The sequence below is a fragment of the Staurois parvus genome, unplaced genomic scaffold (assembly GCF_062004578.1).
Source record: "Staurois parvus isolate SC_StPar_1 unplaced genomic scaffold, SC_StPar_1.0 ptg000432l, whole genome shotgun sequence".
In the NCBI taxonomy this organism is placed as follows: Eukaryota; Metazoa; Chordata; class Amphibia; order Anura; family Ranidae; genus Staurois; species Staurois parvus.
Window position 1 is genome coordinate 14,024,320 of NW_028318228.1, and position 27,980 is coordinate 14,052,299.

The 27,980-nt window shown below is 41.7% G+C and overlaps 1 protein-coding gene across 1 annotated transcript in view; it reads right to left on the bottom strand.

Moving 5' to 3' along the window:
- Positions 1-11,466: 11,466 nt before the first annotated feature.
- HAPLN3 (hyaluronan and proteoglycan link protein 3) overlaps positions 11,467-27,980 on the bottom strand; it is a 107,123-nt gene continuing 90,609 nt past the window's right edge. The window contains exons 4-5 of the mRNA XM_089687671.1: positions 21,956-22,258; positions 11,467-13,950 (exon numbers count right to left, since the gene is read on the bottom strand). Coding sequence (XP_089543797.1) covers positions 13,667-13,950; positions 21,956-22,258 — 587 coding nt within the window. The 3' untranslated portion in view covers positions 11,467-13,666. The remainder of the gene's footprint in view (positions 13,951-21,955; positions 22,259-27,980) is intronic.

A 27,980-nucleotide genomic window follows, 5' to 3' on the forward strand; every position in this document is an offset into this window, starting at 1 on the left:
GCACGACGAAGAAGATGAAGAAGAAGATGAAGATGAAGAAGAAGAAGAAGATGAAGAAGAAGAAGAAGATGAAGAAGAAGATGAAGAAGATGAAGAAGAAGAAGAAGAAGAAGATGAAGAAGAAGAAGATGAAGAAGAAGATGATGAAGAAGATGATGATGAAGAAGATGATGAAGAAGAAGATGATGAAGAAGAAGAAGATGAAGAAGAAGAAGATGAAGAAGAAGATGAAGAAGAAGAAGAAGAAGAGGAAGAAGAAGAAGAAGAAAAGGAAGAAGAAGAAGAAGATGAGGATGAAGAAGAAGAAGATGAGGATGAAGAAGAAGAAGAAGATGATGAAGAAGATGATGAAGAAGAAGATGATGAAGAAGAAGACGATGAAGAAGAAGATGATGAAGAAGAAGAAGAAGATGAAGAAGAAGAAGAAGATGAAGAAGAAGAAGAAGAAGAAGAAGAAGAAGAAGAAGAAGAAGATGAAGAAGAAGAAGAAGAAGAAGAAGAAGATGAAGAAGAAGAAGAAGAAATGAAGAAGATGAGGATGAGGAAGAAGAAGAAGAAGATGAGGATGAAGAAGAAGAAGAAGATGAGGATGAAGAAGAAGAAGAAGAAGAAGAAGAAGAAGATGAAGAAGAAGAAGAAGAAGAAGAAGAAGATGAAGAAGAAGAAGAAGAAGAAGAAATGAAGAAGATGAGGATGAGGAAGAAGAAGAAGAAGATGAGGATGAAGAAGAAGAAGAAGATGAGGATGAAGAAGAAGAAGAAGAAGAAGAAGAAGGAAAATAAGAAGAAGAAGAAGGAAAATAAGAAGAAGAAGAAGAAGAAGGAAAATAAGAAGAAGGAAAATAATAATAAGAAGAAGAAGAAGGAAAATAAGAAGAAGAAGAAGAAGAAGAAGAAGAAGAAGGAAAATAAGAAGAAGAAGAAGGAAAATAAGAAGAAGAAGAAGAAGAAGAAGGAAAATAAGAAGAAGAAGAAGAAGAAGAAGGAAAATAAGAAGAAGAAGAAGAAGAAGGAAAATAAGAAGAAGAAGAAGAAGAAGAAGAAGGAAAATAAGAAGAAGAAGAAGGAAAATAAGAAGAAGAAGAAGAAGAAGAAGAAGAAGAAGAAGGAAAATAAGAAGAAGAAGAAGAAGAAGAATGAAAATAAGAAGAAGAAGAAGAATGAAAATAAGAAGAAGAAGAAGAATGAAAAGAAGAAGGAGAAGAAGAAGGAGAAGAAGAAGGAGAAGAAGAAGGAAAAGAAGAAGGAGAAGAAGAATGAAAAGAAAAAGGAGAAGAAGAAGGAGAAGAAGAATGAAAAGAAGAAGGAGAAGAAGAATGAAAAGAAGAAGGAGAAGAAGAAGGAGAAGAAGAATGAAAATAAGAAGAAGAAGAATGAAAAGAAGAAGAAGAAGAAGAAGAAGAATGAAAATAAGAAGAAGAAGAAGAATGAAAAGAAGAAGGAGAAGAAGAATGAAAAGAAGAAGGAGAAGAAGAAGGAGAAGAAGAATGAAAAGCAGAAGGAGAAGAAGAATGAAAAGAAGAATGAAAATAAGAAGAAGAAGAAGAAGAATGAAAATAAGAAGAAGAAGAAGAATGAAAATAAGAAGAATTCCAGTACAGCAAAAAGTGTATCTGCAGAGAGCTCCGCTATTTCTGACAGTTCTCTGACAGTTCCTTCACATTTACAGCGGTTGAAACATTGTATCTATTTGTTTCCGAATAAAAACATCTGTATCCTAAATGGAAACAAATAGATACAATGTTTCAACCGCTGTAAATGTGAAGGAACTGTCAGAGAACTGTCAGAAATAGCGGAGCTCTCTGCAGGGACACTATTGGCCGGCTGTAGAAGGGATGAAAATCGGCCGATCGGGAAAAATTCGATTCGTGCATCCGAAGTTTGCTAATTTTCGGATTCGATGCAAATCGAATTTTTCCTAATATTCGAAACGAATTCCACTTCGCCAAGTTCGATTCGCTCATCTCTAAACACCACCAAAAGAAAGCTCTATTTGTGTGAAAAAAATGATAAAAATTTCATATGGGTACAGTGTTGCATTCAAAGTACGACAGCGCTGAAAGCTGAAAATTGGTCTGGGCAGGAAGGGGGTATAAGTGTCCAGCAGGGGCGGACTGACAACTCATGGGGCCCCCGGGCAATAGGGGATCATGGGGCCCCTGTGTCCTTGCCCAAACTCAAAAAAGCCTATGAAAAAGGTACCAGGGGCATCTCATGGGGCCCCCTACTGACCCCGGGCCCTCGGGCAGTGCCAGAGTTTCCAAATGGTCAGTCCGCCCCTGGTGTCCGGTATTGAAGTGGTTAAATTTCTAAATTAATGGTGGCACCATCAGATTACAAAACTTTTTTTAATAGGAAGATTGAATGATTGATACTTTCCTAAAATGATATCAGGGTTATCACATCACCAATTCTACTTTGATTCAAGTTTGGCAGAATCCTTCTACATTGTGTTCACCTTCCTCTCCTCTTTTTCCTGATGAAGTTTTGCTCTCTGGGTTAGTAAGTACATTATTCATGTAAGTACATTAAAGTCTGTTCCTTAGATGGGTGGAATGCAGAAAACTGCACAATCATCTGATCAATACAGCTACTGTCAGTGCTCCAAATCTTTGATTTCTCGGGATTCATTAAAAGAAGAAAAAAGACTAGCGAAGATGAAATGCACGGTCATTGATTTTGTATCAAGTAGGTTTTTGATCCTTTGACAAAATAACTCTGTATGGCTGATGGCAAAATCAATTTCCTACTTCGGGAGCAACACTGTAACCCGTGGCCTGTAATCACAGTGGAAAGTCTATTAAGGAAGCATTGACAGCGCAGACCTCCTGTGCATTTGTTCTCAGATAGTAGGTGTGACAGCGCTGTGACTGGCAGCTCCACCGCTATGGGGAAATGAGCTCACCTGGCCTTGGAGACACTGGAACTCTAGGTGTCAGCTGCTATAAATCAAAGAATGTCAGTGGGGATCCCGCGACATTGAAAATGTCAGCGTTGATCTACTTCTTCTGTTAAAAAAACAAAAAACTTGAATTTACTAAAGATTTATAATTAGGGAATTGCTGGCCAAAGTATTGAAAACTACATTTAAAGGATCCCTTGTCTCATTTTAAAAATGATTTACTAGTTAATTTGATTGGCTAGTTTGTAATAGGTTTGTGTAAAAATCACTTTTTTCATTCTTAATAAGCCTACCAGAAACTAAACACGGGTAAAAGGATGGAATAGACAAGATAGAAGGAATACATACTCAGGGGAGGACTGACAACTCATGGGGCCCCTGGGCAATAGGGGATCATGGGGCCACTGTGTCCTCAACCACACTTAAAACCACACCCAAAAAATCCTATGAGAGGTACGACCTTGACGCCGAGCGGCCACATATTTGCGTACCATTTGAATACACATATGTGCTGAGAGCGCATGCCCTGCGCGCTCCCAGCACATATGTCGGTGTCTCACGGAAAGGTCCCGATCTCCCCTTGCGATCAGGACCTTTTCCGATCATGTGACAGCGAATCACGGCGGTCACATGAACCTAAAACCCTGCCCCACCTCCCGGCGTCTGAAACCCCGTAAAGGCCCAGGAGGTGCCGATGTGAAGAGGTTAAGCAAATATTAACCAGCAATATTTAATTTTTTTTATTTTATGCTCAGGGGCGGACTGACAACTCATGGGGCCCCCGGGCAATAGGGGATCATGGGGCCCCTGTGTCCTTGCCCAAACTCAAAAAAGCCTATGAAAAAGGTACCAGAGGCATCTCATGGGGCCCCCTACTGACCCTGGGCCCTCGGACAGTGCCTGAGTACCCAAATGGTCAGTCCGCCCCTGTACATACTATAGGTGTGATCTACCAAAAATAAATTTCTATGTGAGCATAAAGCAATCAATAAAAATGTAGCAATAAAACAGCATAAAGTGCTGGGGATTTACAATGAATATCATAACTCGCCATGACCCTAGGTTCACATCTGTGCAGGTGGTGCCGCTGTGGATCCGCACGAACATCCGTGCAGCCGCACCACCCGCACAGAGAAATGCGGACCCATTTAGCGGGTGCCATTAGTTCTAATGGCACGCCGTCCACAGTGGAAAACGCAACCGTACTGGGAGCCGAGGTTCCCGTGTGGGCTGCGTTTTCCAAAGAAGAGCAGAGACTTCTTCCCTGCGTGTCATGGGGCACGGGAGTCCATTCAAATGAATGGGCTCTCATGCCTGTGCAAAAAGCGGCCCGCACCGCCGCATAGATGTGAACCAGGAGTAAGATATTATTATTATTATACAGCATTTATATAGCGCCAACAGTTTGCTCAGCGCTTTAATATGTTTGTGTACTTATTTATCAACCAGTTATAACACTGAAAAATCTGCATAAAATGCCAGTGCCTAACAATAAATATAATGCAACATTTTAACCACTTGCCCTCCAGAGGATTTACCCCCCTTGCTGACCAGGCCATTTTTTACGCTGTGTTAATTTAACTGACAATTGCGCGGTCATGCAACGCTGCACCCAAATGAAATTTACATCCTTTTTTCCCCGCAAATAGAGCTTTCTTTCGTTGATATTTGGTCGCCTTTGCATTTTTTATTTCTTGTGCTATAATCAAAAAAAGACCGACAACTGTGAGAAAAAAACCCAATATTTTTGACTTTTTGCTATTAATCTCCCTAGCGGTCTGATTATGTCAGTATTTCTGTGCTCAAAGCGGTAAATTTTTTTGCATGGAAATATTTATTTTATTTTATTGTAGGCCTGTCATTTTTAGTAATAACTCACTGAAATCTGTCCGGACAAGAGTCTAGTAAACATCCCGGGTATGATAAAACTTGAAACACGAAATCATAAATTATAATTTAATAATCATAAAAAATAATAATAATACATTTAATTCAATAATATAATCAAACCAAAAACACTGAAATTTGAAATATATTTTTGGACGCCATGGACATTTCTCAGTTTCCAGGCAGAAAGAACAGTAAAAATGCAGGCAGGGCGCAGGACAAAGCACTCGGGACAAAATGTATGTGAAATTGTTTGATACAGGAATGTTATACTATGTGATTTTAGTGTATTTAGTGAATGTTACTTTTTGTAACTTTCAAATTTCCCGCCGTTCCGTCCTCCGTACGTCCTGACGTCGCAGGGGACGGAACCCAGATGACAGATGCTGGCATCCACCGGATTACATTGCCGGGGACACTGCAGGAGGGACATCGCGGGAGCGAAGGACAAGGTAAGTGATCGAGGGATCGCAGAGCAGCGCCGCATGGTAAGCCCGAGTGTAGATTGGAGTTACTGCTTGTGGTACTGAAACTTTACCCCGAGCTACACTCGGGAATTTTGCCAGGGAGGTTAATCATGTCCAGTAAAAAAATTTTAAAAATCAAATTTCGTCATAAATTTAGGCCAAAATGTATTCTGCTCCATGTCTTTGCTAAAAAAAAATCCCAATATGTGTAAATTAATTAGTTTATGTGAAAGTTGTAGCATTTACAAATGGTGGTATAGATACTGGAATTTTTTTTTTTACTAGTAATGGCAGTGATAAGCAACTTATAGCAGAACTGCGGCAAGCATTCTAAAACTGGGGGGAACGGACTTGGTGTCACTGACATCCTCAGTGACACCAATACAGTGATCAGTGCTAATAAAAAGCACTGACACTGTACTAATGGCACTGGGAAGGAAGGGGTTAATGTCTGGGGCGATCAAAGGGTTAACTGTGTGCTGTTTTACTATGAGGCTGTGTGTGTGTTTCACTGTAGGTGTAAGCCGTGTACCGGGGTGGGCTCCCCAGGATACAGTGAAGTCACGAATGAGAAAAGCAACCCCAACACCAGCTTTTTTGCCACAACAGAATGTTACTTATATGTGGCAAATAAACACAACCACAAATGCTGGAAACATGCAATAAATTTACATACACCCAGCCCAAAGGCTGAGACCCTTGTGCTGCACAGCACGGCGCCTTCTGATGGATGAAGGTAGAAAGTGAAGTAATTTACCTACTGGCGGGCAAAAATAAGCTGCCACACCTTACCCCTTATTACCCTAAAAGAGCAGGAATCAGTGTATGGGTGTATGGTATGGGCTAGCCTGCGGTGCAGCACAACAGCTTACAATCTTACACAAAACTACAGTATTCCCTCTCCCATAACTGGTCCTGTAGCACGTGCCTGAGTATTCCTTCTGAGCAAATCGCCAGTCTGGCTTGAGTTTGTAGGATTTTATCAGCTCTCCAATGTGAAATGTCACTTTAAGTTGTGGAATCCTTCCAATGATCAGTAACAACACTTGTGGCCTGACACAAACAGAGACTAACTAACTAACTATAGGCCTGGACTCAGTCTCAAGGCGCCAGCACTGAAATGAGGTGCGTGCACGATCTTACCGACCCGGGTCTGCTTTTCATCCGCTGGTGACTCTGAACAGAACAAATGTCTCTCCAACAAGCATGCGGTCTCGCCGTATATGTTGCTTAGTTCCTCTGCTCTCATCAGCCTTCCTGGCAGCAATCTCATCAGCATTCCTGGCAGCAATCTCATCAGCTTCCTGGCAGCAATCTCATCAGCATTCCTGGCAGCAATCTCATCAGCTACCTGGCAGCAATCGCTGGTTACTGAGGGACGCATTCACAACTGGATGTCATCGGATTCTCAGCTCACACGGCCCCTTCATTCAGCATCATCCAAAACATGGCTGCAGTCTCCTCTTCCTGTTCACTAAACCCCACCTCTTCATGAATATACAAATATCTATGCAGTCTGAGCCTGTGTTAGAAAAACAGTGACATCTTGTGGCTAAACCGCAGAATGTCAGTCAAAACATTAATTTACTTCCACACAAACTGTTCAAACAATGAGAGCTGTTTCCCGATTTCACATAGGCACACTGCTTTGTATGGCTCTACTATGCAGAGCCATGCAAAGCAGTGTGCAGGAGCTGACAGGAGATGTTAATAGAGCCTAAAGCTGGCCATATATGCATAGTTTTCAGCCTATAGGCTGAACATCAGAAATCTAACAGGTCTCGTCATCCAGAGCCTGGACAAGGGGTGGGCAGGAGGGTCAGCTGGGTGCAGTAGAGCAAGGGGGCAGAGAATGAATGCAGGGCAGTACATTCATTCTACAACATGCAATAGAAGTAGGGGAGGGGGCGCAGTTCCACATCCTTGCCCTGAGCACTGGATGGACAAGTCCCGCTACTGCCTCCATCCACTCCAACAGCACAGATGGATAAATCTTTCTTACCAACTATTGACTAGATGCAGGCACTGTTCATAAGAATTTTCTCCCTGGCTCCTTTACTTTTTCAGTTGAGGATGTCAGAGTGGTGCCGACAGAGCCACCTGAGTTCCCGATGAACTGACCATAAATTGCTCAGTGTATGGCCAACTTAAAGCGTTATAAGACTCAAAATCAAAAATGTAATATATTGTTGCTTACAAATCCCTAAATGTGGTGGCTGCAGTAGTTTTTTTAGGCATTTTCCTTTATTTTCACCTGGTGATCAGGACAGTAACACAACTACCTTGGCGTAGCTCTACTCTGATTGGAGGAGCAATGGAGAAACCTTGGGACAGCACAATTGTCAATCTGTGGGGAGAAATTATTCCCCAATTAACACGCAGTGTTGACAGGGGAATCGCACCCGCAAAGCCATTACGTAGTGATGGGCCAAACACCCCTGTGTTCAGTTTGAACGTTCGACCGCGATCTTTGAACTCAATGCAAGTCTATGGGACTCGCATTTAAAATTTTAAAAATGACCATTTCGAAGGCTTATATGCAAGTTGTTGGCCATAAAAGGGGTATGGGGACTTGGGTACTGCCCTGAAGGACATGAATCAGTGAAAGAAAAAGTTCAAAATGTATCGTTTTAAAGGGCAGTCATTTACAAAGAAAGAAAATCCTTTAAATATCATTCCTGGAGGGTCCCCTTAAACTATCTGCAAAGTTGCACATCTGTACAATGGTTCCCCCTAAAAGCCCTACCAGGACCTTTTATGGGAAATCTCACCCCCCTAAATTCCTACCAGAGCCTTGATCCAAGCACAGGCCTGGCAGGGCAGGAAAGGGGGTGGACGATTGAGAGCCCACCCACTTGCCTGCGGCTTACCAGGCCACGTGCCCTCAGCATTGGGACGTTATCCCCATGCCGATAGGGACAAGGGCCTCTTTCCCACAACCCTGGCCCAGTGGTTGTGGGGGTCTGTGGGCCTATTAGCATCAGGGATTTCCTTTAAATGAAGGGGGACCCTGATGCTGCCGCCCCCTACCCATTCACTAAAGGGTTAAATTCAGTAAAAAAAGAGACCAGTCTACTGAAAAATTCCTTTCATTGAACAAAAAACTAAAAAACTGTTTTTTGACAAGTCCTTTAATAAAAAAAAAAGCCCAAAATTTGTTCCATCATTGTAATCCATTGTCAATCACGGCCTCCAGCGTTATCACAAGGATAGCGACTCACGATCACACTCACTGCAATATCACAGGTCGGACAGATAGGCTTGCTTAGTCACCATGACTTTGGCCAATCATGGCTGTCACAGTGCTTTGACCAGTCATGGTCACCTTTACCGTTCGTGTGTTCGTCGAACATGCGAACAGCTGATGTTCGAGTCAAACTTACGTTCGAACATCTAGCCCAAGACTACCATTATGTTCTCCCAACGGGAACATGGTGATGACTTCTAGGGGCTAGCCGCTAGCACTTGGGTACATTCAGCCTGCACATTCATGGTTCCAATCTCGTCTGGTTCCTGCTGAACCAACCAAGATTTGAACCATCTATGGCTTGCTTAAGATCTGAGTCCAGTGCCTCTTTTTTTCGTATTTTATTCTGCACTATGTCTATGTTTGTAGGTTTCCAACTTAGAAGAGTCAGGGCTTTGCTACGATCAGCCTCCAGAAAGAACAACAGTTAGCAGCACAGCAATGACATCACCAAATCTCAATCCGAATCTACTGAGATTATCAGTCAGCGGCAGTAGTTGCTTGGAACATTGAATTTAGAACGAAGTTCAACGATAGACAGCTTTGAGGATTTATGGAGTGCCTAGGAACATTCACATAGTTACTGTTATTTTTCAGGAATTCCAGACAAAAAAATAAATTTTTCTTAGTTTAGCTACAAAAAAAATAACCAGATTAAATTTCCTCCTTCGGTAACATATCTGCACATCTTATATTGTAATATGACGGTCGAGCGGGGGCGATGCCATCCTGGGTGGGCGTCATATGACATCCTCCCAGGATTGCACCTCGTGCACCCCACAGGCTGTGCTGCAGCAATTGTACAGTGAATGGCTTTCATTCAAAGCCATTGAGTACTATTTTGTTGATCTATGTCAGGGATCTCCAAACTATGGCCCTCCAGATGTTGAGGAACTGCAAGTCCATGAGACCTTGCAAGACTGACTTCCACAGGCAAGACTCCCAGAGGCAGAGGAATGAAGGGAATTGTACTTCAACAGCTGGAGGGCCATAGTTTGGAGACCCCTGATCTATGTGATTGGTCACAGTGAACACATGGTACAGACAGGGTCAATCACAGTGCATCTGTACCATGTGATAGCTGTGGCCAGTCACAGCTTCACAATAGTACTCAATGTAATTCATAAAAATGGTTGCTTATACCAGTGATTACCAGTTATAAGCAACCAGTGTGCAAAAAAAAAAATCCTGATCACTTTCCCAGAGTAGTACAGTGTCACTATGGTAACACTGCTCTGGTCACTGTATGTAAAAAAATCTAAAAAAATGTTTTTTTTTAAAAAAAGTTATTTTTTTGTTTTTTTACTTACGGTCATCTGTCAGTGTCCCTGATCACCGCCACGCCAGTTGTGTGATGACACCGTACTGCACTGGTTACAGTAGGTTAAAGAAAATTGTGAAAAAAACCTTTTTTTTAATTTCTTTATTTTCCGAAATATTGTGATAAAAAATTACAACTTCAAAAAACTCGCCATGCCTCTTACTAAATTTCTACTTTCCAAAAAGGGGTCATTTTTTTTTGGGGGGGGGGGTAAATGTACTGTCCTGGCATTTTCGGACCTCAAAAAAAAAATGAGACAGGCCGTCAGTTCATCAGCATTGATAGATTTACTGTCTATCATAGTTTGTAGTCTCTATTACTTCCCTGCAGACTAAATAGTATGCATACACACACATATACAATTTGGGTTATTTTCACCAAAGAAATGTAGCAGAATACATTTTGGTCTAATTTTTTAAGAAAACGTTTTTTTTTTCAAAATGTTTGGTCTTTTATTATTTATTTAGCAAAAAAAAACAGTGGTGATTAAATACCACCAAAATAAAGATTTATCTGTCTTAAAAAAAATATTTTACAGTGAATGACTGAGTAAGTGCCATTCAAAGTGTGAGAGCGCTAAAAGCTGAAAATTGGTCTGGGCAGACAGGGGGTGAAAGTGTCCGGTATTGAAGTGGTTATGGTGGATCTCAGGGGCAGCACAGTGGTTAAATGGTTAGCACTTCCCCCTGGCAGTACAAGGGTCATTGGTTTCCCAATCACGGCACCACCTGCCTGGAGTTTGCATGTTCTCCCTGTGCTCCAGGTACTCCGGGTTCCTTCCACAGTCCAAAGACATGCTGGTAGGTTACTTGGCTTCTGTCAAAATTGTCCCCAGTATGTGTATGTATGAATGTGAGTTAGGGACTTTAGATTGTATGCTCCTTGAGGGTTATAAATTGACAGTGCTATATAAGTACATGTAATAAATAAATAAATCTCCACCTCTCCAGGACTGGCTACCTCTGCTGAAAATGGCTATCTAGCTATTGTGGGACATCCTGTCAGCCCCCCATTTAAGTATAATTTGTTATTACAGAAATTTTTTATGAAGCAAAGCTTTTATCCAGACTGACCATAGAACATGGCGCCAACTTTTCATTCTATGCTTCACGTGTTATTCACAATGAGGTTATGGTAAGTATGGGCATTGGCACAGCATACAAGGCATCCATGGACAACAAATTTCCTGTTTGTTTAGCAGGTTAAATAGTATTGATATATATTTTGGAGGTATAATAGATCTAGTAATCAGATATTTCAGTGCAAGATGTAGAAATATTTTGCTTTCTAGTTCTTTAAATAGGAACCAATTTTTTTCTTTATTGTGGATAGAATGAGGAAAGGTTATAACCTGTATAAGTATCCCAGCTTGGAGATTTGCCTTTACTTTCTGTCCCAGAGGCACAACAGGAAGTAGGAGGAAATCTTCCAAACGCATAGAAACATTTTTTTGTATTTACCCTTACTTTCTGGGCTATGACAATGGCCACCAAGGCAAATAGTGAGGTTGAATTTGCAGAACGGGAACACAAACAGATGACAAAATTTCTGGTCCTACCTCATTCAGTCCAAAACTAGAAAAAATATGTGACTATTTATCCATGCTGTTATTTTGCACACAGAGAACCTGTAGAACACAGATGTGGATTTTTCCAAGATTTAATCTGTATCATACATCATAAAAAAAGAATCATTGCAAAGGTATTTCTCAATAAATAGAAAATACTTCTAAAGACAAACCTTTCTTCTTGTTGGCTTGCCTAACATTTGCACATTGACTGCTTTTTCTGAGCTTACAATGAATGGTGCCTCTGCTGGTGATCTGTAGAACAGAGATACTGTACGGTTCAGCAATGTACAGCAGCCATTCTCAACCAAAATTCTGTGGAACCCTACAACTCCCCCAGAGGTTGCATGGGCTTCCTTTTGTAGTGCCTCACATCTGATGCTGCCTGCATAGTTCCAGAGTCAATGCTTCTTGGCAAAACCAACATCCTGACCCAATTATCCTTTTAGATGTCAGTAAGGGTGGCATTCTGACCACCACTGTAAGGGTTGCATTATCCCTACCGACTACCATAGTAAAGGACATTTTCCCCATTAACTCCTGATTAATTGGTTTTAGTAAGGGTTCCCCCGAGACCTGAAATTTATTTTAGGGGTTCCTCTAGGGCAGAGGTCTCCAAATTTTGCTTGCTTTTATCTGGGCCATGGGGCACTTTTCACCCCACTGACACAAAACACTATTCCTTTCCTCCCACTCACACCAACAATGGGGTATAATTCCTGCTACTGACATCAACAACGGGGCACTATTTCTCCCATAGACACCAACAATGGGACACTTTTCCTCCCACTGATATCAATGATGGGGCACTATTTTTCCTATTGACACCAACGATGGAGCACTATTCCTCCCACTGATACCAATGATGAGGCACTATTTTTCCCATTGACACCAACGATGAAGCACTATTCCTCCCACTGATACCAATGATGGGGCACTATTTCTCACATAGACACCAACAATGGGACACTTTTCCTCCCACTGATACCAATGATGGGGCACTATTATTCCCATTGACACCAATGACGGAGCACTATTCCTCCCACTGATACCAATGATGAGGCACTATTTTTTCCATTGACACCAATGATGAAGCACTATTCCTCCCACTGATACCAATGATGGGGCACTATTCCTCCCACTGATACCAATGATGGGGCACTATTCCTCCCACTGATACCAATGATGGGGCACTATTTTTCCCACTGACACCAATGATGGAGCACTATTCCTCCCACTGATACCAATGATGAGGCATTAATTTTTCCCATTGACACCAACGATGAAGCACTATTCCTCCCACTGATACCAATGATGGGACACTATTTTTCCCATTGACACCAACGATGAAGCACTATTCCTCCCACTGATACCAATGATGGGGCATTATTTCTCCCATAGACACCAACAATGGGACACTTTTCCTCCCACTGATACCAATGATGGGGCACTATTTTTCCCATTGACACCAATGATGGAGCACTATTCCTCCCACTGATACCAATGATGAGGCACTATTTTTTCCATTGACACCAATGATTAAGCACTATTCCTCCCACTGATTCCAATAATGGGGCACTATTTTTCCCATTGACACCAATGATGGAGCACTATTCCTCCCACTGACACCAACAAAGGGGTGCTATTCCTCCCCCGAATACCAGATGCCTTGTTTGCTCCCACTGATGCCAGGACAATGTCTTCTCCCAATGGCCACAATCTGCCCCCCCGCCCATGTTTAGAAAGTCTGGAGACCCCTGCTCTAGGGTAAAAAGGTTAAGAAAGGCTGCTGTACACTGCAGTGCACTGTATACTGCTCATATAAACAGTCCATATAAATTTTCAATACTGTAATAAATTTACCCCAAGAAAAAAAAAAACACACACAATGTCCCTCATGCACACAACCTCTTCTGTGCTGTGATTTTTATAGTCTATATATTGGACTTTACGGGACTGGTAAGTCCTATTGTTACATCATAGTTAGTATTATTCTTACGTTCCTTAAAAAAAAAAACAAGAATAAAATATAACAACTTGAGAAATAGTCTTTACAGAAATGCAATATAAATGACTATATGACATCGCCAATATGCTTTCAAGGAGCTCTCTGACTTTTTTTTTACAATAGTCTTATGTTGCCATCACTGAAGGTGACATCTTTGCTTGGCAGAACCTTGCTCTCCTTTATCCATATGTCCACCTTGTTACTTGGGCCAAATAAAGTTCTTCTCTGGGTACATGTTCAAACCGCCCTTGTGGGGATGCTAACGTGTTTAGCTCATTTTATAGCAAAATACTCCAAATTTCTTGTGTTTTTCTGGGAATCCAAAGCTTCGAACACCAGGTTCTGGAGGTCCACAGTTAAGTCGGGGGAAGGCAATGGGATATCGAACACTGCCATCATCCAGCCATGCAGCATCACAGCGATCAAAGTCCAGGAATTTCCATGCGGCAAAGAGCTGGCCAACTTTTGCGATCTTAGCGTCATCTTGCTCACACGCTTGTTTGGCTTCAGCAAACGTGAGCTTGTCAGGATGCTCTAGGTAGTAAACCCTACCTGTGGGACAGAAAATGAAAAGGGTTCAAGAAGAGATAGAAGATACAACTTCTAATGTTGATAGAGGCAAGGTTTATCCTACTTAAAAGAAAGAATGTTTTTGTCTTAACCATTTGAGCTCTGGAAAGTTTTACCCCCCCATGATCAGGGCATTTATTGCTATTTAGCACTGTGCTACTTTACACTGTACCCATATTTAATTTCAATAATTTTTCACATAAATAGAGCTTTCTTTTGGAGGTAAATGATCACCACTGGGGTTTTTGTTTATTGTTAAATAAACTAAAATTAAAAAAAAAAAACAATATTTTTTATTTCTGCTTAATATCCGATAAAAAAATGTAAAAATCTAATTTCTTCATAACTTTAGGCTAAAATCCCAATAAGTTTATATTGATTGGTTTGTGTAAAGTTAGAATGTCTAAAAACTATGGTATATACAAGGGACGTTCAAGTCAGACCGGGACTTTTGTGTTTATATAAGGAAAGAACAAATTTCAAAGGAGTGGACACTGCATTTATTTTTCGACATACTCCTCTGCTACCTTTATACACTTATCCAAGCATTTAACTAATGCCTGGAAAGCTTCAGCCTAGATCTGTCAGTATGCCTGAACCATCCTAGGATAGCCTCCTTCACTGCATCATTATTGTGTTCACAGTTTCCACAGAAAGACTTTTCTCTTGTGCAATTCCATGACAAGTTATGCGTCTATTATCCAGGATCAGGCGTTCCACGTACTGAATGTTTACAGAAATGACTGCTGTGGGTTGGGAACCACCATGGCTGGGATCGTCACTGAGAGACGTACGGCCATCTTTGAAATGTTACATTATTCAGATGTTACTGCGGCTGAGCGCCTCATCACCGTACTGTGCTTGAAGTCTTTTGTAGATATCCACGGGTTGTGTGCTTTGTCCACAAGAAACTTCATCACCGCACGCTGTTCCATGCACGCACTAACACTCTTGTCTGCCATCTTGATTATCGGTCTCTGGACTGGCCCACAACAGGTGTGCCGCCTATCAATAATATAGGCAGCATACTTGCCACTTACTACTGCGTGTAGTACCACCACCCCAGCATCCCTTTTATACCTGTAAAATTAAGAGTCCCTGTGTGACTAGAACACCCCTCATATAATGGAATTTGTATTTATTTATTTTTTATACTTGTAATGGCGGTAATCAGCCATTTATAGTGAGACTGTGATAGTGTGGCGGGCAATCTGACACTAACACTGGCTTGGAGGTACACTAATTGACTGAGTGACAGTGACACTAATACAGTGTCTAAATGGTTAGCACTTCCGCCTGGCAGTACTAGGGTCGTTGGTTCGAATCCCAGCCCCAGCACCTCCTGCCTGGAGTTTGCATGTTCTCCCTGTGCCTGCGTGGGTTTCCTCCAGGTGCTGCGGTTTCCTCCCACACTCCAAAGACATGCTGGTAGGTTAATTGGCTCCTGTCTAAATTGTCCCCAGTATGTGTATGTATGAATGTGAGTTAGGGACCTTAGATTGTATGCTCCTTGAGGGTTAGGGACTGATGTGAATGTACAATATATATGTGAAGCGCTGCGTAAATTGATGGCGCTATATAAGTACCTGAAATAAATATAGTGATCAGTGATAAAACTGCACACTGTCACTCTACAAATGGTTTTTTTTACTAAATATCTGTTTGTTCCTTCTTCTTGCTTTGCAGGGACAAGGAACAGATAGTTCTCTCTGTACAGAGCCCTGTGTTGATTGTCAACACAGGGCTCTGGGCTGTGATTGGACACAGTCAATCAGCAAGTCTCAGCCATGAATCCTTGCTGACAAAATCCCACTGCATCAAATCACAGCGGGAGTCGCCAGGAGGGCGTGTGCGCGAGTCCCGAACCTTGAAGACACAGACATTGTACAGGTACATAATTGTGCCTGTATGAGCCACCCGCCCATAGTAAAATGCTGGCAGGCGGGCCACAAGTGGTTAAAATATTTCTTAAGCCAAACATTTTTCAGCTTTGAATAGTTGTGACGGGTTAGAAACCCTGGCAGGTTTTTATTGCCATCTGTGCCCCCCACTGAGGATAGTCACCTTCTCTTTTTGTCCAAGTCAATGGAACTGAAAGTCATGAAAACCCAAAAATTTAGAGTAGTACCAAAATAGTAATAATGAGGAAATCTTCCAATGTGGACACTTGCTCTACTGACAACTGATGGCATTCCATGACTTTGCATAGATTTCCTCTTCGTTCCCGTTGGGTCAATAGCATAGGAAGTCAATGAAAATCTGTCCAATGGGATAAAGATGGCAGAAATAACCTCAGAGGAGTTTGACCATTCCCTGCTCTTTGGAAAAAAACTTTTGGTTTTAGATATACCTTATGTTTGTTATATTTACACTGAAACCTGAGTGAAAGCTGCTTTTCATGAGGATTATTAAAGCCTTGCATTACGGATTTTCAGTCAGGGTGACATAAAACAAACTCTGTAAGAGGAGATGCTTGCAGGTACCAATGAAGCTCTTGTAATAAACTATTTGTGGATTTCCCGTAATGCACCGCTGACCTAAAAATAAAAGCTGACTTATATAGAAAGAAAATAGAAGAAAGTATCAATCAGCCTATGTTCCTCCAGTAGAAATAATCAAAAGTGAATGAGATGAAAGGGAATGTATAGTGATTTGTATACGATTTACTTCTTTAACTGGGGTCAGGTTTACAAAATATCACGTTCCTTTTTTGACGGGGTCAGGTAAATCTGAAATATTGAGGCTCATGTACATTAAAGTGATTCTAAAGCCATGTTTCTCAAGTAATGGATCGCAATCCAAAAGTGGGGCATGACCAGGGGCGGACTGGGTCATGGGGCAAGTGCCATCCAGGCCTCTCTAATACCCCAATACAATGTCTGGGGCCCTGACAACATACAGTATTTTTTACTCCATAAGACGCACTTCCCCCCCCCAAAAAAAAAATGGGGGAAAATGTCTGTGCGTCTCATGGAGGAAATATGGAGAGGCCGGCCCGTTATTCCCGCCGCCATGTCAGAATACTGGGCCGGCCGCACGGCTCTTCTCTGCAGCAGAACCTTACCTGTTCCTCACTCCAGCACTGTCCTCACGGTCTTCTCTCCCCGGCACCGGCATCTTTAGTGTGGGCACCCAGCTGTGACAGCTTGCGGCTTCACCCACTGCGCATGTACGAGAAGTGCTGCGCTTTGTGAATGGTCCGCCAGTCTTCTGGGACCTGTCACGTGTCCCAGAAGATGGGGAGGGAGGGAGGACAACTCCGTGGAAGTGGGAGTGGGTACCTGTCAAAGTCAGGTACCCACTCCCCCCCCCCCCCCCCAAAGGTCCGCAGTCTCTGGTCATCTCCTGTAGTATGTCCGCAGTCTCTGGTCATCTCCTGTACTATGTCCGCAGTCTCTGGTCATCTCCTGTACTGTGTCTGCAGTCTCTGGTCATCTCTTGTACTGTGTCTGCAGTCTCTGGTCATCTCCTGTACTATGTCCGCAGTCTCTGGTCATCTCCTGTACTATGTCCGCAGTCTCTGGTCATCTCCTGTACTGTGTCCGCAGTCTCTGGTCATCTCCTGTACTGTGTCCGCAGTCTCTGGTCATCTCTTGTACTGTGTCCGCAGTCTCTGGTCATCTCCTGTACTGTGTCTGCAGTCTCTGGTCATCTCCTGTACTATGTCCGCAGTCTCTGGTCATCTCCTGTAGTATGTCCGCAGTCTCTGGTCATCTCCTGTACTGTGTCCGCAGTCTCTGGTCATCTCCTGTACTGTGTCCGCAGTCTCTGGTCATCTCCTGTACTGTGTCCGCAGTCTCTGGTCATCTCCTGTACTGTGTCCGCAGTCTCTGGTCATCTCCTATACTGTGTCTGCAGTCTCTGGTCATCTCCTGCACTGTGTCTGCAGTCTCTGGTCATCTCCTGCACTGTGTCTGCAGTCTCTGGTCATCTCCTGTACTGTGTCCGCAGTCTCTGGTCATCTCCTGTATTGTGTCCACAGTCTCTGGTCATCTCCTATACTGTGTCTGCAGTCTCTGGTCATCTCCTATACTGTGTCTGCAGTCTCTGGTCATCTCCTGCACTGTGTCTGCAGTCTCTGGTCATCTCCTGCACTGTGTCTGCAGTCTCTGGTCATCTCCTGTACTGTGTCCGCAGTCTCTGGTCATCTCCTGTATTGTGTCCACAGTCTCTGATCATCTCCTGTACTATGTCTGCAGTCTCTGGTCATCTCCTGTACTGTGTCCGCAGTCTCTGATCATCTCCTGTACTGTGTCCACAGTCTCTGATCATCTCCTGTACTGTGTCCACAGTCTCTGGTCATCTCCTGTACTGTGTCCACAGTCTCTGGTCATCTCCTGTACTATGTCCACAGTCTCTGGTCATCTCCTGTACTATGTCCACAGTCTCTGGTCATCTCCTGTACTATGTCCACAGTCTCTGGTCATCTCCTGTAGTATGTCTAGAGTCTAAAATAATTAAATTATTTTTGGGTCGCAACTTAATGACCAAGGACAAAATGTGGGTCCTGAGGATCACCATGCCTCTTACTTAATACTTCAGACTGTACTTTCCAAAAAGGGGTTATTTGGGGGATTTTTACTGTCCTGGCATATTAAGGGCCTCAAGAAATGAGATCGGCTATCAGTACATCAGGATCAGAAAGACTGAATGTAAGAGTAATGCCATCCATACATGAAGTTGTACAGAAGTCCAGCTACTAATCGACTCCTGTATGACTGCCCGGTCAGATGTTTGCCGCAGGATCAGTGCTGCCGGCTATAGCCAGCAGCACTAATCAGTGTATTCTGATGGAAAGTCTCCCTAGAGCCAGAATACAATAGCTCAGCAGGGAGGATTCCCCCATTCACATCAAGGGTATGATTGTGAGAATTGAGCCCTATGGGCTTAGTGTCCCCAATGTTAACACAGACAGCAATAAAAACCTAACGGCACTTATCTAGTCTATCTAGAACTGGAAATAATATTTATTAGATTTGATAAAAGCCACAAAACACAATGCCATTTTGAAAGAGCAATTCAGCTGTGTTCAAGTGGATTATACATCGAATTCATAAGTAATGCACACTCACATAGCATGCTGCTGTTTCTGAGAACTAATTCCAGGGAAAAGGTAAATCGATCAGGTTACTGTTTGGGCATAATTGACATTTCTGCATATTCCCTATAACATAAAAATTCTTTTTTTGATTTTTTAAATTCAGTTTCATTTTAAATTCAGCCCCAAGCCTAAGCACACTCACATAGGAAGTAAACTGCAATGTTTTTCAGGAAAACTTGAAAACGCAAGGTAAAATTTAGGGTCCTTTCACACGGGCGTTCAGTTTTTTTTTTTCTTCAGTTCAGTCACGTTTTTTCACAGAAAAAAACGGCTGAGTTTACATCCGGTTTTTCATCCGTTTTCAGTCCGTTTACATCCTTTGACATCTGTTTTTTTTTGCGGAAGAAAAATAGGGGTTCCTTCTGGTCCAAAAAACAGATGTTAATGGATGTGGACATTCACGGATGTAAAAAGATGTTCATCTGTTTACATTCGCAAGTCCATAGAAATACATGGGGGTCCGTTTTTAAACAGACAGATGAAAAACGGACATACGGAACCCCGTGTGAAAGAGGCCTTACAGATGTCCATGACAGAAAATTTTGTTTTGTTTCGTATTCATTTGTTAAGTTAATAATTTAATTTTGTCCTATTTGTTCTGGTAGAAAGATTTTTTTTTATTTGTTTATATATTCGGATTTGTTTCATATATTCATTATTTTCAAATTAAATCAAAATGCGAACTTCAAATTTCGAATTTTGGAAGACCGCTATATTTGTTCTATTTTATTTTTTCGTATTCTAGTTGACTCTATTCGATTCTTTTATATTCTGTTCTTTTATTTTCTATTTATTCTGTTCCATTCCTTTATTTTCTATTTTATTCTATTCAGTTCTTTTATTTTCTATTCTATGCAGATTCATTCTATTCCTGTACATTCTATTCTATAAAGCAGCCCAAGTAAGAATCATAATTCTATTTTATACCTTACTTATTGCCATGTTTCCATTTTCAAATTAAAATTAAATTATGAGTTCAAATTCATAGTTACATAGTTAGTCTGGCTGAAAAAGGAAAAAAGTCCATCCAGTTCAACCATAATTCAAATTCATTTTGGAATTCAGATAACTTTTTTCTTTATAATTTATTTTGGATTTGTTGAAATTTGTTACTATTGTGATTTGGAAATTCAGATTCACGAGACTCCAAATAATCGCACGTCTGGTACAATTTTCAGGGGAACAGCTTTTACAGACAGATGAAAAACGTGTGAAAGAGGCCTTAGAGATGTCCATGACAGCAAATTTTGTTTCGTATTCATTTGTTAAGTTAATAATTTCATTTTGTCATATTTGTTCTGGTAGAAAGATTTTTTTAAAATTTGTTTATATATTCTGACTTGTTTCATATATTCATTATTTTCAAATTAATTAAAAATGCGAACTTCAAAATTAGAATTTTGGAAGACCGCTATATTTGTTCTATTTTATTCTATTCTATTTTTTCCTATTCTATTCGACTCTATTCAATTCTTTTATATTCTGTTCTTTTATTTTCTATTTTATTCTATTCAATTCTTTTATTTTCTATTCTATTCAGATTTATTCTATTCCTGTACATTCTATAAAGCAGCCTAAGTAAGAATCATAATTCTATTGCATACCTTACTTATTGCCATGTTTCCATTTTCAAATTAAAATTAAATTATGAGTTCAAAATCATAATTACATAGTTAGTCTGGCTGAAAAAAAGACAAAAGTCCATCCAGTTCAACCATATATCAAATTCATTTTCGAATTCAGATAATTTTTTTCTTTATAATATATTTTGGATTTGTTGAAATTTGTTACTATTGTGATTTGGAAATTCAGATTCATGAGACTCCAAATAATCGCACATGTCTGGTACAATTTTCAGGGGAACAGCTTTTACCGACAGATGAAAAACGTGTGAAAGAGACCTTACAGATGTCCATGACAGAAAATTTTGTTTCGTTTCGTATTCATTTGTTAAGTTAATAATTTAATTTTGTCCTATTCGTTCTGGTAGAAAGATTTTTTTTTAAATTTGTTTATATATTCTGATTTGTTTAATATATTCATTATTTTCAAATTAATTAAAAATGCGAACTTCAAAATTCGAATTTTGGAAGACCGCTATATTTGTTCTATTTTATTCTATTCTATTCGACTCTATTCGATTCTTTTATATTCTTTTCTTTTATTTTCTATTTATTCAGTTCCATTCCTTTATTTTCTATTTTATTCTATTCAATTCTTTTATTTTCTATACTATTCGGACGTATTCTATTCCTGTACATTCTATTCTATAAAGCAGCCTAAGTAAGAATCATAATTCTATTGTACACCTTACTTATTGCCATGTTTCCATTTTCATATTAAAATTAAATTATGAGCTCAAATTCATAGTTACATAGTTAGTCTGGCTGAAAAAAAGACAAAAGTCCATCCAGTTCAACCATAATTCAAATTCATTTTCGAATTCAGATAATTTTTTTCTTTTATAATTTATTTTGGATTTGTTGAAATTTGTTACTATTGTGATTTCGAAATTCAGATACATGAGTCTCCAAATAAATCGCATACATCTGGTACAATTTCAGGGGAACAGCTTTTACACAGTTCTAAATGTTCACTATAACATGGCAAATCTTCACTATTTAAATCCATATCTACTTGAGGCAGGAATCCTGACTATTCAGCCAAAGGACAACAGGACTTCTTTATTTAACCATCCTACATGCCTGAAGAATAAACGCCAATCAGAAGCCTGAGTATATCACATGAACAGATGGAAACTTCCTTCAACATAAGTTTTTGTGTGTACCTAAACAAATGCAGGAAAATTCCAGGCACCTTATCTACATTTATGGTATTTTTTAGTAATAAAAACATATATACATTGTTTTTCCTTTTGCATCTTACCTTTCAAAGCAGAAGAAAAGCAGAAGACATCAAATCTGTGCAAGTGTTTGTGACGTTCTCCATAGTTCCTCACCCCCGGAGCAGTGTCCTTTCCACCACAGGGTTCTCTGGGTAAGGTGATGGGGTATTGAACAGTACCATCCATTAACCATCCAGCATTGCACCAGTCCAGACCCTCCTCCCAGGATCTAAAAAGTTGTTCAAATGAAGCCATCATAGCATCTTGACCCTCACAGGCTTTTTTAGCTTCGTGGAAATTCAGCTGGTAGCGTCCATGGTGAGGCTGATAAGGAAATACAACACCTGGAGACAGAAATATTGGTCAGCAGAGCAATCATTAAAACCTCACAAAAGCATGAACCAAATCTTTGTTTGTCCAGTAAGTACGACCAAACCATCTAAACTGTATCATCTGATCAACAATGCCAGGCTTTGGGGTTTCCGTGCCTGGACCCCCTTTTCAAAACTAATGCAGGTGAGATAACTCTGTAAATATTTTAGTAAACTCGAGAGCAATTTTCTCAACCTGTTTACCTTGGAGGAACCCTTGGCAAAAAATCTGAGAACTCAGCAAATTAAATAACGGAATAAATATTAAAATGTACCTATTTAATGTGAAACTTCTGCTTGCTTCTCTCTGCACAGATGCTCAGTTCATGGTCCAATGTACGAGAAGTAGTGTACAGGGGGGAAGCAGGGCAGGGTATGGGGGATCAGGAGGACACAGTGCATAGGGGTAGGAGGGCACACTACATATGGCGGGGGGGGCAGCAGGGCACACTACATGGGGGCAGGCAGCAGGCACATTACATGGGGGGGATGTGACAGCAGGGCACACTACATGGGGGCGGGCAACAGGCATGTTACATGGGGGATGGGACAGCAGGGCACACTACATGGGGGCAGGCAGCAGGCACATTACATGGGGGGGATGTGACAGCAGGGCACACTACATGGGGGAGGGCAACAGGCACGTTACATGGGGGATGGGTCAGCAGGGCACACTACATGGGGGCAGGCAGCAGGCACATTACATGGGGGGGATGTGACAGCAGGGCACACTACATGGGGGCAGACAGCAGGCACATTACATGGGGGGATGTGACAGCAGGGCACACTACATGGGAGAATCATGGCACATTACATGGGGGGGGGGGCAGCAGGCACATTACATGGGGGGGGCAACAGGGCAAATTAAATATGAAAAGGGCACATTATGTGGGTGCAGGGCACACTACATGAGAGCAGGGTATATTACATAGGGGGCAGGGCACATTGCATGGGGGTAGAGCACATTAAATGGGAGTTGGACACATTACATGGGAACTTGGCACATAACATGGTGGCAGAGAACATTACATGAGAGCAGGGCACATTACATGGGGCAGAGCACATTACATTGGGGAAGGGCACATTGCATAGGGACAGGGCATATTACATGGGGGAAGAGCACATTATATAGAAACAGGGCTCATTATGGGGCACACACCACCACACATTACATGGGTCACACAGCAAGGCACATTACACAAGGCACACAGCAGGGCACATTAGGGGTCACACAGCAAGGCACATTACACAAGGCACACAGCAGGGCACATTAGGGGACACACAGAGGGACACATTACACAAGGCACACAGCAGGGCACATTTCATGGGTCACACAGCAGGGCACATTAGGGGACACACAGAGGTTCACATTACACAAGGAACACATCAGAGCACATTATAGTAGCAGCTGTACTCTTCACATACTGAGTAGTGCAGGGAATCGGCTGTGATCAGTACTCTTGTGGAGTGTTGTTCCCCACCAGCCCTTCCTCCCCTCCTGTCTGTCCCAGGTGATGTCACATACAAGTACCTGGGATGGACAGAAGGGGAGGAAAGGCTGGCGGAAACTGCATACCACAACCAGCACTATCACAGCTGCTTCCCTGCCTAGCTTTGCATGTGTCAGCAGAGGCGATGCAATCTACCTGTCAACTGCCTGCAATTGACAGGTAGATTGTGGCGGAACCCCTAGAGACCTCTCATGGAACCCTATGGGTTGAGAAACTCTGCTCTACAGCAATCCAGAGGAATCCTTGAAATCATTTTTCGGCCTTAGGGGAATCCTGATAAAACCAATTCACTGGAGGTTAGTTGGAAAATTGCTCTTTACATCAGTGGAGAAGGGAAATAATGCCCCCTTACATTGGTGGTCAAAATGCCACCCTTACAGACAGATAAAAAAGGTCAGTGGTGTCCTGCAGCTGGCAAATGGGAAGCCAGTCTGCCACAGCTCAAGGAACTCCTAGCAACCTCTGGAGGAACCCTAGGGTTCCACAGAACCAAGGTTGAGAATGGATGTTCTAGCGCCTCTCCCATCATCTGGTACTCTCATCCCTAATTTGTCCAGCTGGCTCCTACCACTTACCCTTTCATTTTAGGCTGTCACAAGCAGAGCACTATTCCTCCCACTGATACCAATGATGGGGCAATATTCCTTGCACTGATACCAATGATGGGGCACTATTCTTTCCACTGATACCAATGATGGGACACTATTCTTTCCACTGATACCAATGATGGGGCACTATTCCTCCCACTGAAACCAATGATGGGGCACTATTCCTCCCACTGACACCAATGATGGGGCACTATTCCTCCCACTGACACCAATGATGGGGCACTATTCCTCCCACTGACACCAATGATGGGGCACTATTCCTCCCACTGACACCAATGATGAGGCACTATTCCTCCCACTGACACCAATGATAGGGCACTATTCCTTCCACTAACACCAATGATGGGACACTATTCCTCCTACTGATACCAATGATGGGACACTATTCCTTCCACTGACACCAATGATAGGGCACTATTCCTTCCACTAACACCAATGATGGGACACTATTCCTCCCACTGACACCAATGATGGGGCACTATTCCTCCCACTGACACCAATGATGGGGCACTATTCCTCCCACTGACACCAATGATGGGGCACTATTCCTTCCACTAACACCAATGATGAGGCACTATTCCTCCTACTGATACCAATGATGGGGCACTATTTGGCCACCCTAAAGTCTTAAGGACAGTAACCCGGGCTGTTTAGAAAATGTTGAGACTTCCCCCTGATGCAGAATAATACTGTACTAGATTCACCTTTTTGGAGATGCACTGCTATGGTACAGTGGGTATAGAAAAGAAGCACCCCCCCCCCCTTTTAAAATAATCACAATGTGTTGCTTTGCAGCCTGAAATGAAAGTTTTTGCTTTATCCAACTGTATTTACTCAGTGCAACTGATAACATCCAAGTGAAAGATATAACACCAACATGTCAGGATTTTTTTAAAAAATTAAAAAACAGAATCCCTGAGTTGGAAAAAGGATCTCCCCCATGTGTCAACATTTAGTCTATTGTGACATGTCTCTACTAACTTTGCACATCTGCGACTTTGCAATATTTGCCCGCTCTTTGCAGAACTGCTCAAGTTCAGTTCCATTTGATGGTGACCATTTGTGGACTGCAGTCTTCAAGTCATTCCACAGATTTTCAATGGGGTTTAGGTCTGGGCTCTGATTAGGCCATGCAAGGACATTCATCTTTATCTCCTCCAACCACTGTGGGGTGATTTTTGCTGTGTGATTTGGGTCATTGTCATCTTGGAAGGAAAATCTTCTTCCCATTGACAACTTTCTGGCAGAAGGCAGCAGATTTTCCTCAAGAATTTGACGGTATTTTGCGCCATACATTTTCCCTTCTATCCCGACAAGTGTTCCAGTCCCTGCTGCAGAGAACCCCCCATAACAGGATATTCCCACCTCCATGATTTACTGTAGGAATGGTGTTATTTGGATGGTGAGCTGGATTGGATTTCCTCCAGACATATTGTTTAGTGTTAAGACCAATCATTCAGTTTTAGTCTCATCTGACCAGAACACCCTTTTCCATGTGGCCTCAGAATCTTCAAGGTGCATTTTGGCAAAGCTCAGTGGTGGCTGCATGTGGCCTTCCTTGAGGAGCGGCTTTTTCTGGCAACCCTCCCATACAAGCCATATTTGTGAAGAATGTGTGATATTCTTGTCACATGCACACAATGACCACTCTTTGTCATCAGTTCCTGCAACTGCTTCATATTTGCTGTAGGCCTCTTGGTAGCCTCTCTGACCAGTTTCCTCCTGGCTCTTTCATCCAGCTTGGAGCGACGTCCTGATCCAGGGAGGGTCTGTGTTATACCAAATGCCTTCCACCTCTTAATAATAGACTTCACTCTGCTTCTAGGCATTGATAAAGCCTTTGAAATTTTTTTCATCCATCTCCTGACTTGTGCCTGTCCACAATTTTATCCTGGAGATCTTTTGACACCTTGCCACCTATAGTTGATTGTTTGCTTCAGTTGCACTACCGGGGACTAATGCAGGCCATAGATGGGTCGAAAATCGGCCGATTTTTCGGCCGAAAATAAAATTGGCCGATTTTTGGATCGTTAGTGGGCTAAATGTTCGGCCGTTTTTCGGTATTTTGGCAGATTTTTTTTATCGGTAAAGTTGGAAAAAAATCGGCCGATTTTGCCGATCGGCCGATTTTCGCGGCAATGATGGGCAAATCGGACGATATTTTACCGATAAAAAAATCTGCGCATGAGCAGTGACCTGCAAGAGGAAGACAAAAAGAAGAAGAAAAAAGAAGAAGAGGATGAAGAAGAGGAAGAAGAAGAGGAAGAAGAAGAGGATGAAAAAGAAGAAGAAGAAGAGGATGAAAAAGAAGAAGAAGAGGATGAAGAAGAAGAAGAAGAGGATGAAGAAGAAGAAGAAGAGGATGAAGAGGAAGGTGAAGAAGAGGAAGATGAAGAAGAGGATGAAGAAGAAGAGGATGAAGAAGAAGAGGAATTCCAGTCCGGCAAAAAGTGTCCCTGCAGAGAGCTCCGCTATTTCTTCTGACAGTTCCTTGACATTTATAGCGGTTGCAACAATGTTTCCAAATAAAAACATCTGTATCCTAAATGGATACAAATAGATACATTGTTGCAACCGCTATAAATGTCAAGGAACTGTCAGAAGAAATAGCGGAGCTCTCTGCAGGGACACTTTTTGCCGGCTGTAGACGGGATGAAAATTGGCCGATTTTTTTTACCATTGCTGGTAACGTCGGCCGCTTGAACGACCGATTTTTCGTTTTTTTAAAAGAAAAATCGGCTGATTTTCGACCAGTCTATGGCCTGCATAAATGCTCCAGGAAAGGTCTTTTCTTGCTGAATTAATCAAAATGACCACAGCTGAAAGTCACTGAGTTGAGAAGGTGATGAGTTACACCTGATTGAGTTTACAAGTCATTTTTAGGAGGATGGGGGGGGATGATCCTTTTTCCAACTCAGTGATTCTGTTTTTAATTTTTTTTTTTAATTCCTGAAATGTTGGTGTTATATCTTTCATGTGGATGTTATAAGTTGGATACAGCTGGATAAAACAAAAACTGTGTCTATCTTCATTTCAGGCTGCAAAGCAACAAAATGTGATTATTTTAAAAGGGGGAGGATTCTTTTCTATACCCACTGTACCTCAATATTAGACATTATCCCTCAGTGAACTTCATGAGCTGAAGGAGGGCAAAGAGTTATGTCTTAAAATCTCTAGAACACTCATTGTTCACTAAATCTCTGGTATAATGGAGTAATGGGATCACACCTCTAACAAAGAAAACCTTCCCGTTGTTCCTTTACAATAGATTGCCTCCACATACACTCTACCACGGAGTATCAATATAACATCCTTGTATATTAATTCATTTTTTCTTGTCATATAAAATACTTTCTAGAATAAATAGTGCTGGGTCAGGAAGAAACAATTCATTCGGGTCACCTAATGTTCAGTATTTGTCTACCAATTTGTCATACCCCCCCCCCCTTTCTTTGTAAGACCAAAATGTTTTATTGAGAAATATACATTTAAATCGGTAATGTTGGCTGATGATTGTGTTGAATGAATTCTATGTCTTTTCATGTTTCTCTAGACCTAGGGAAGGAGGAGAGCGAC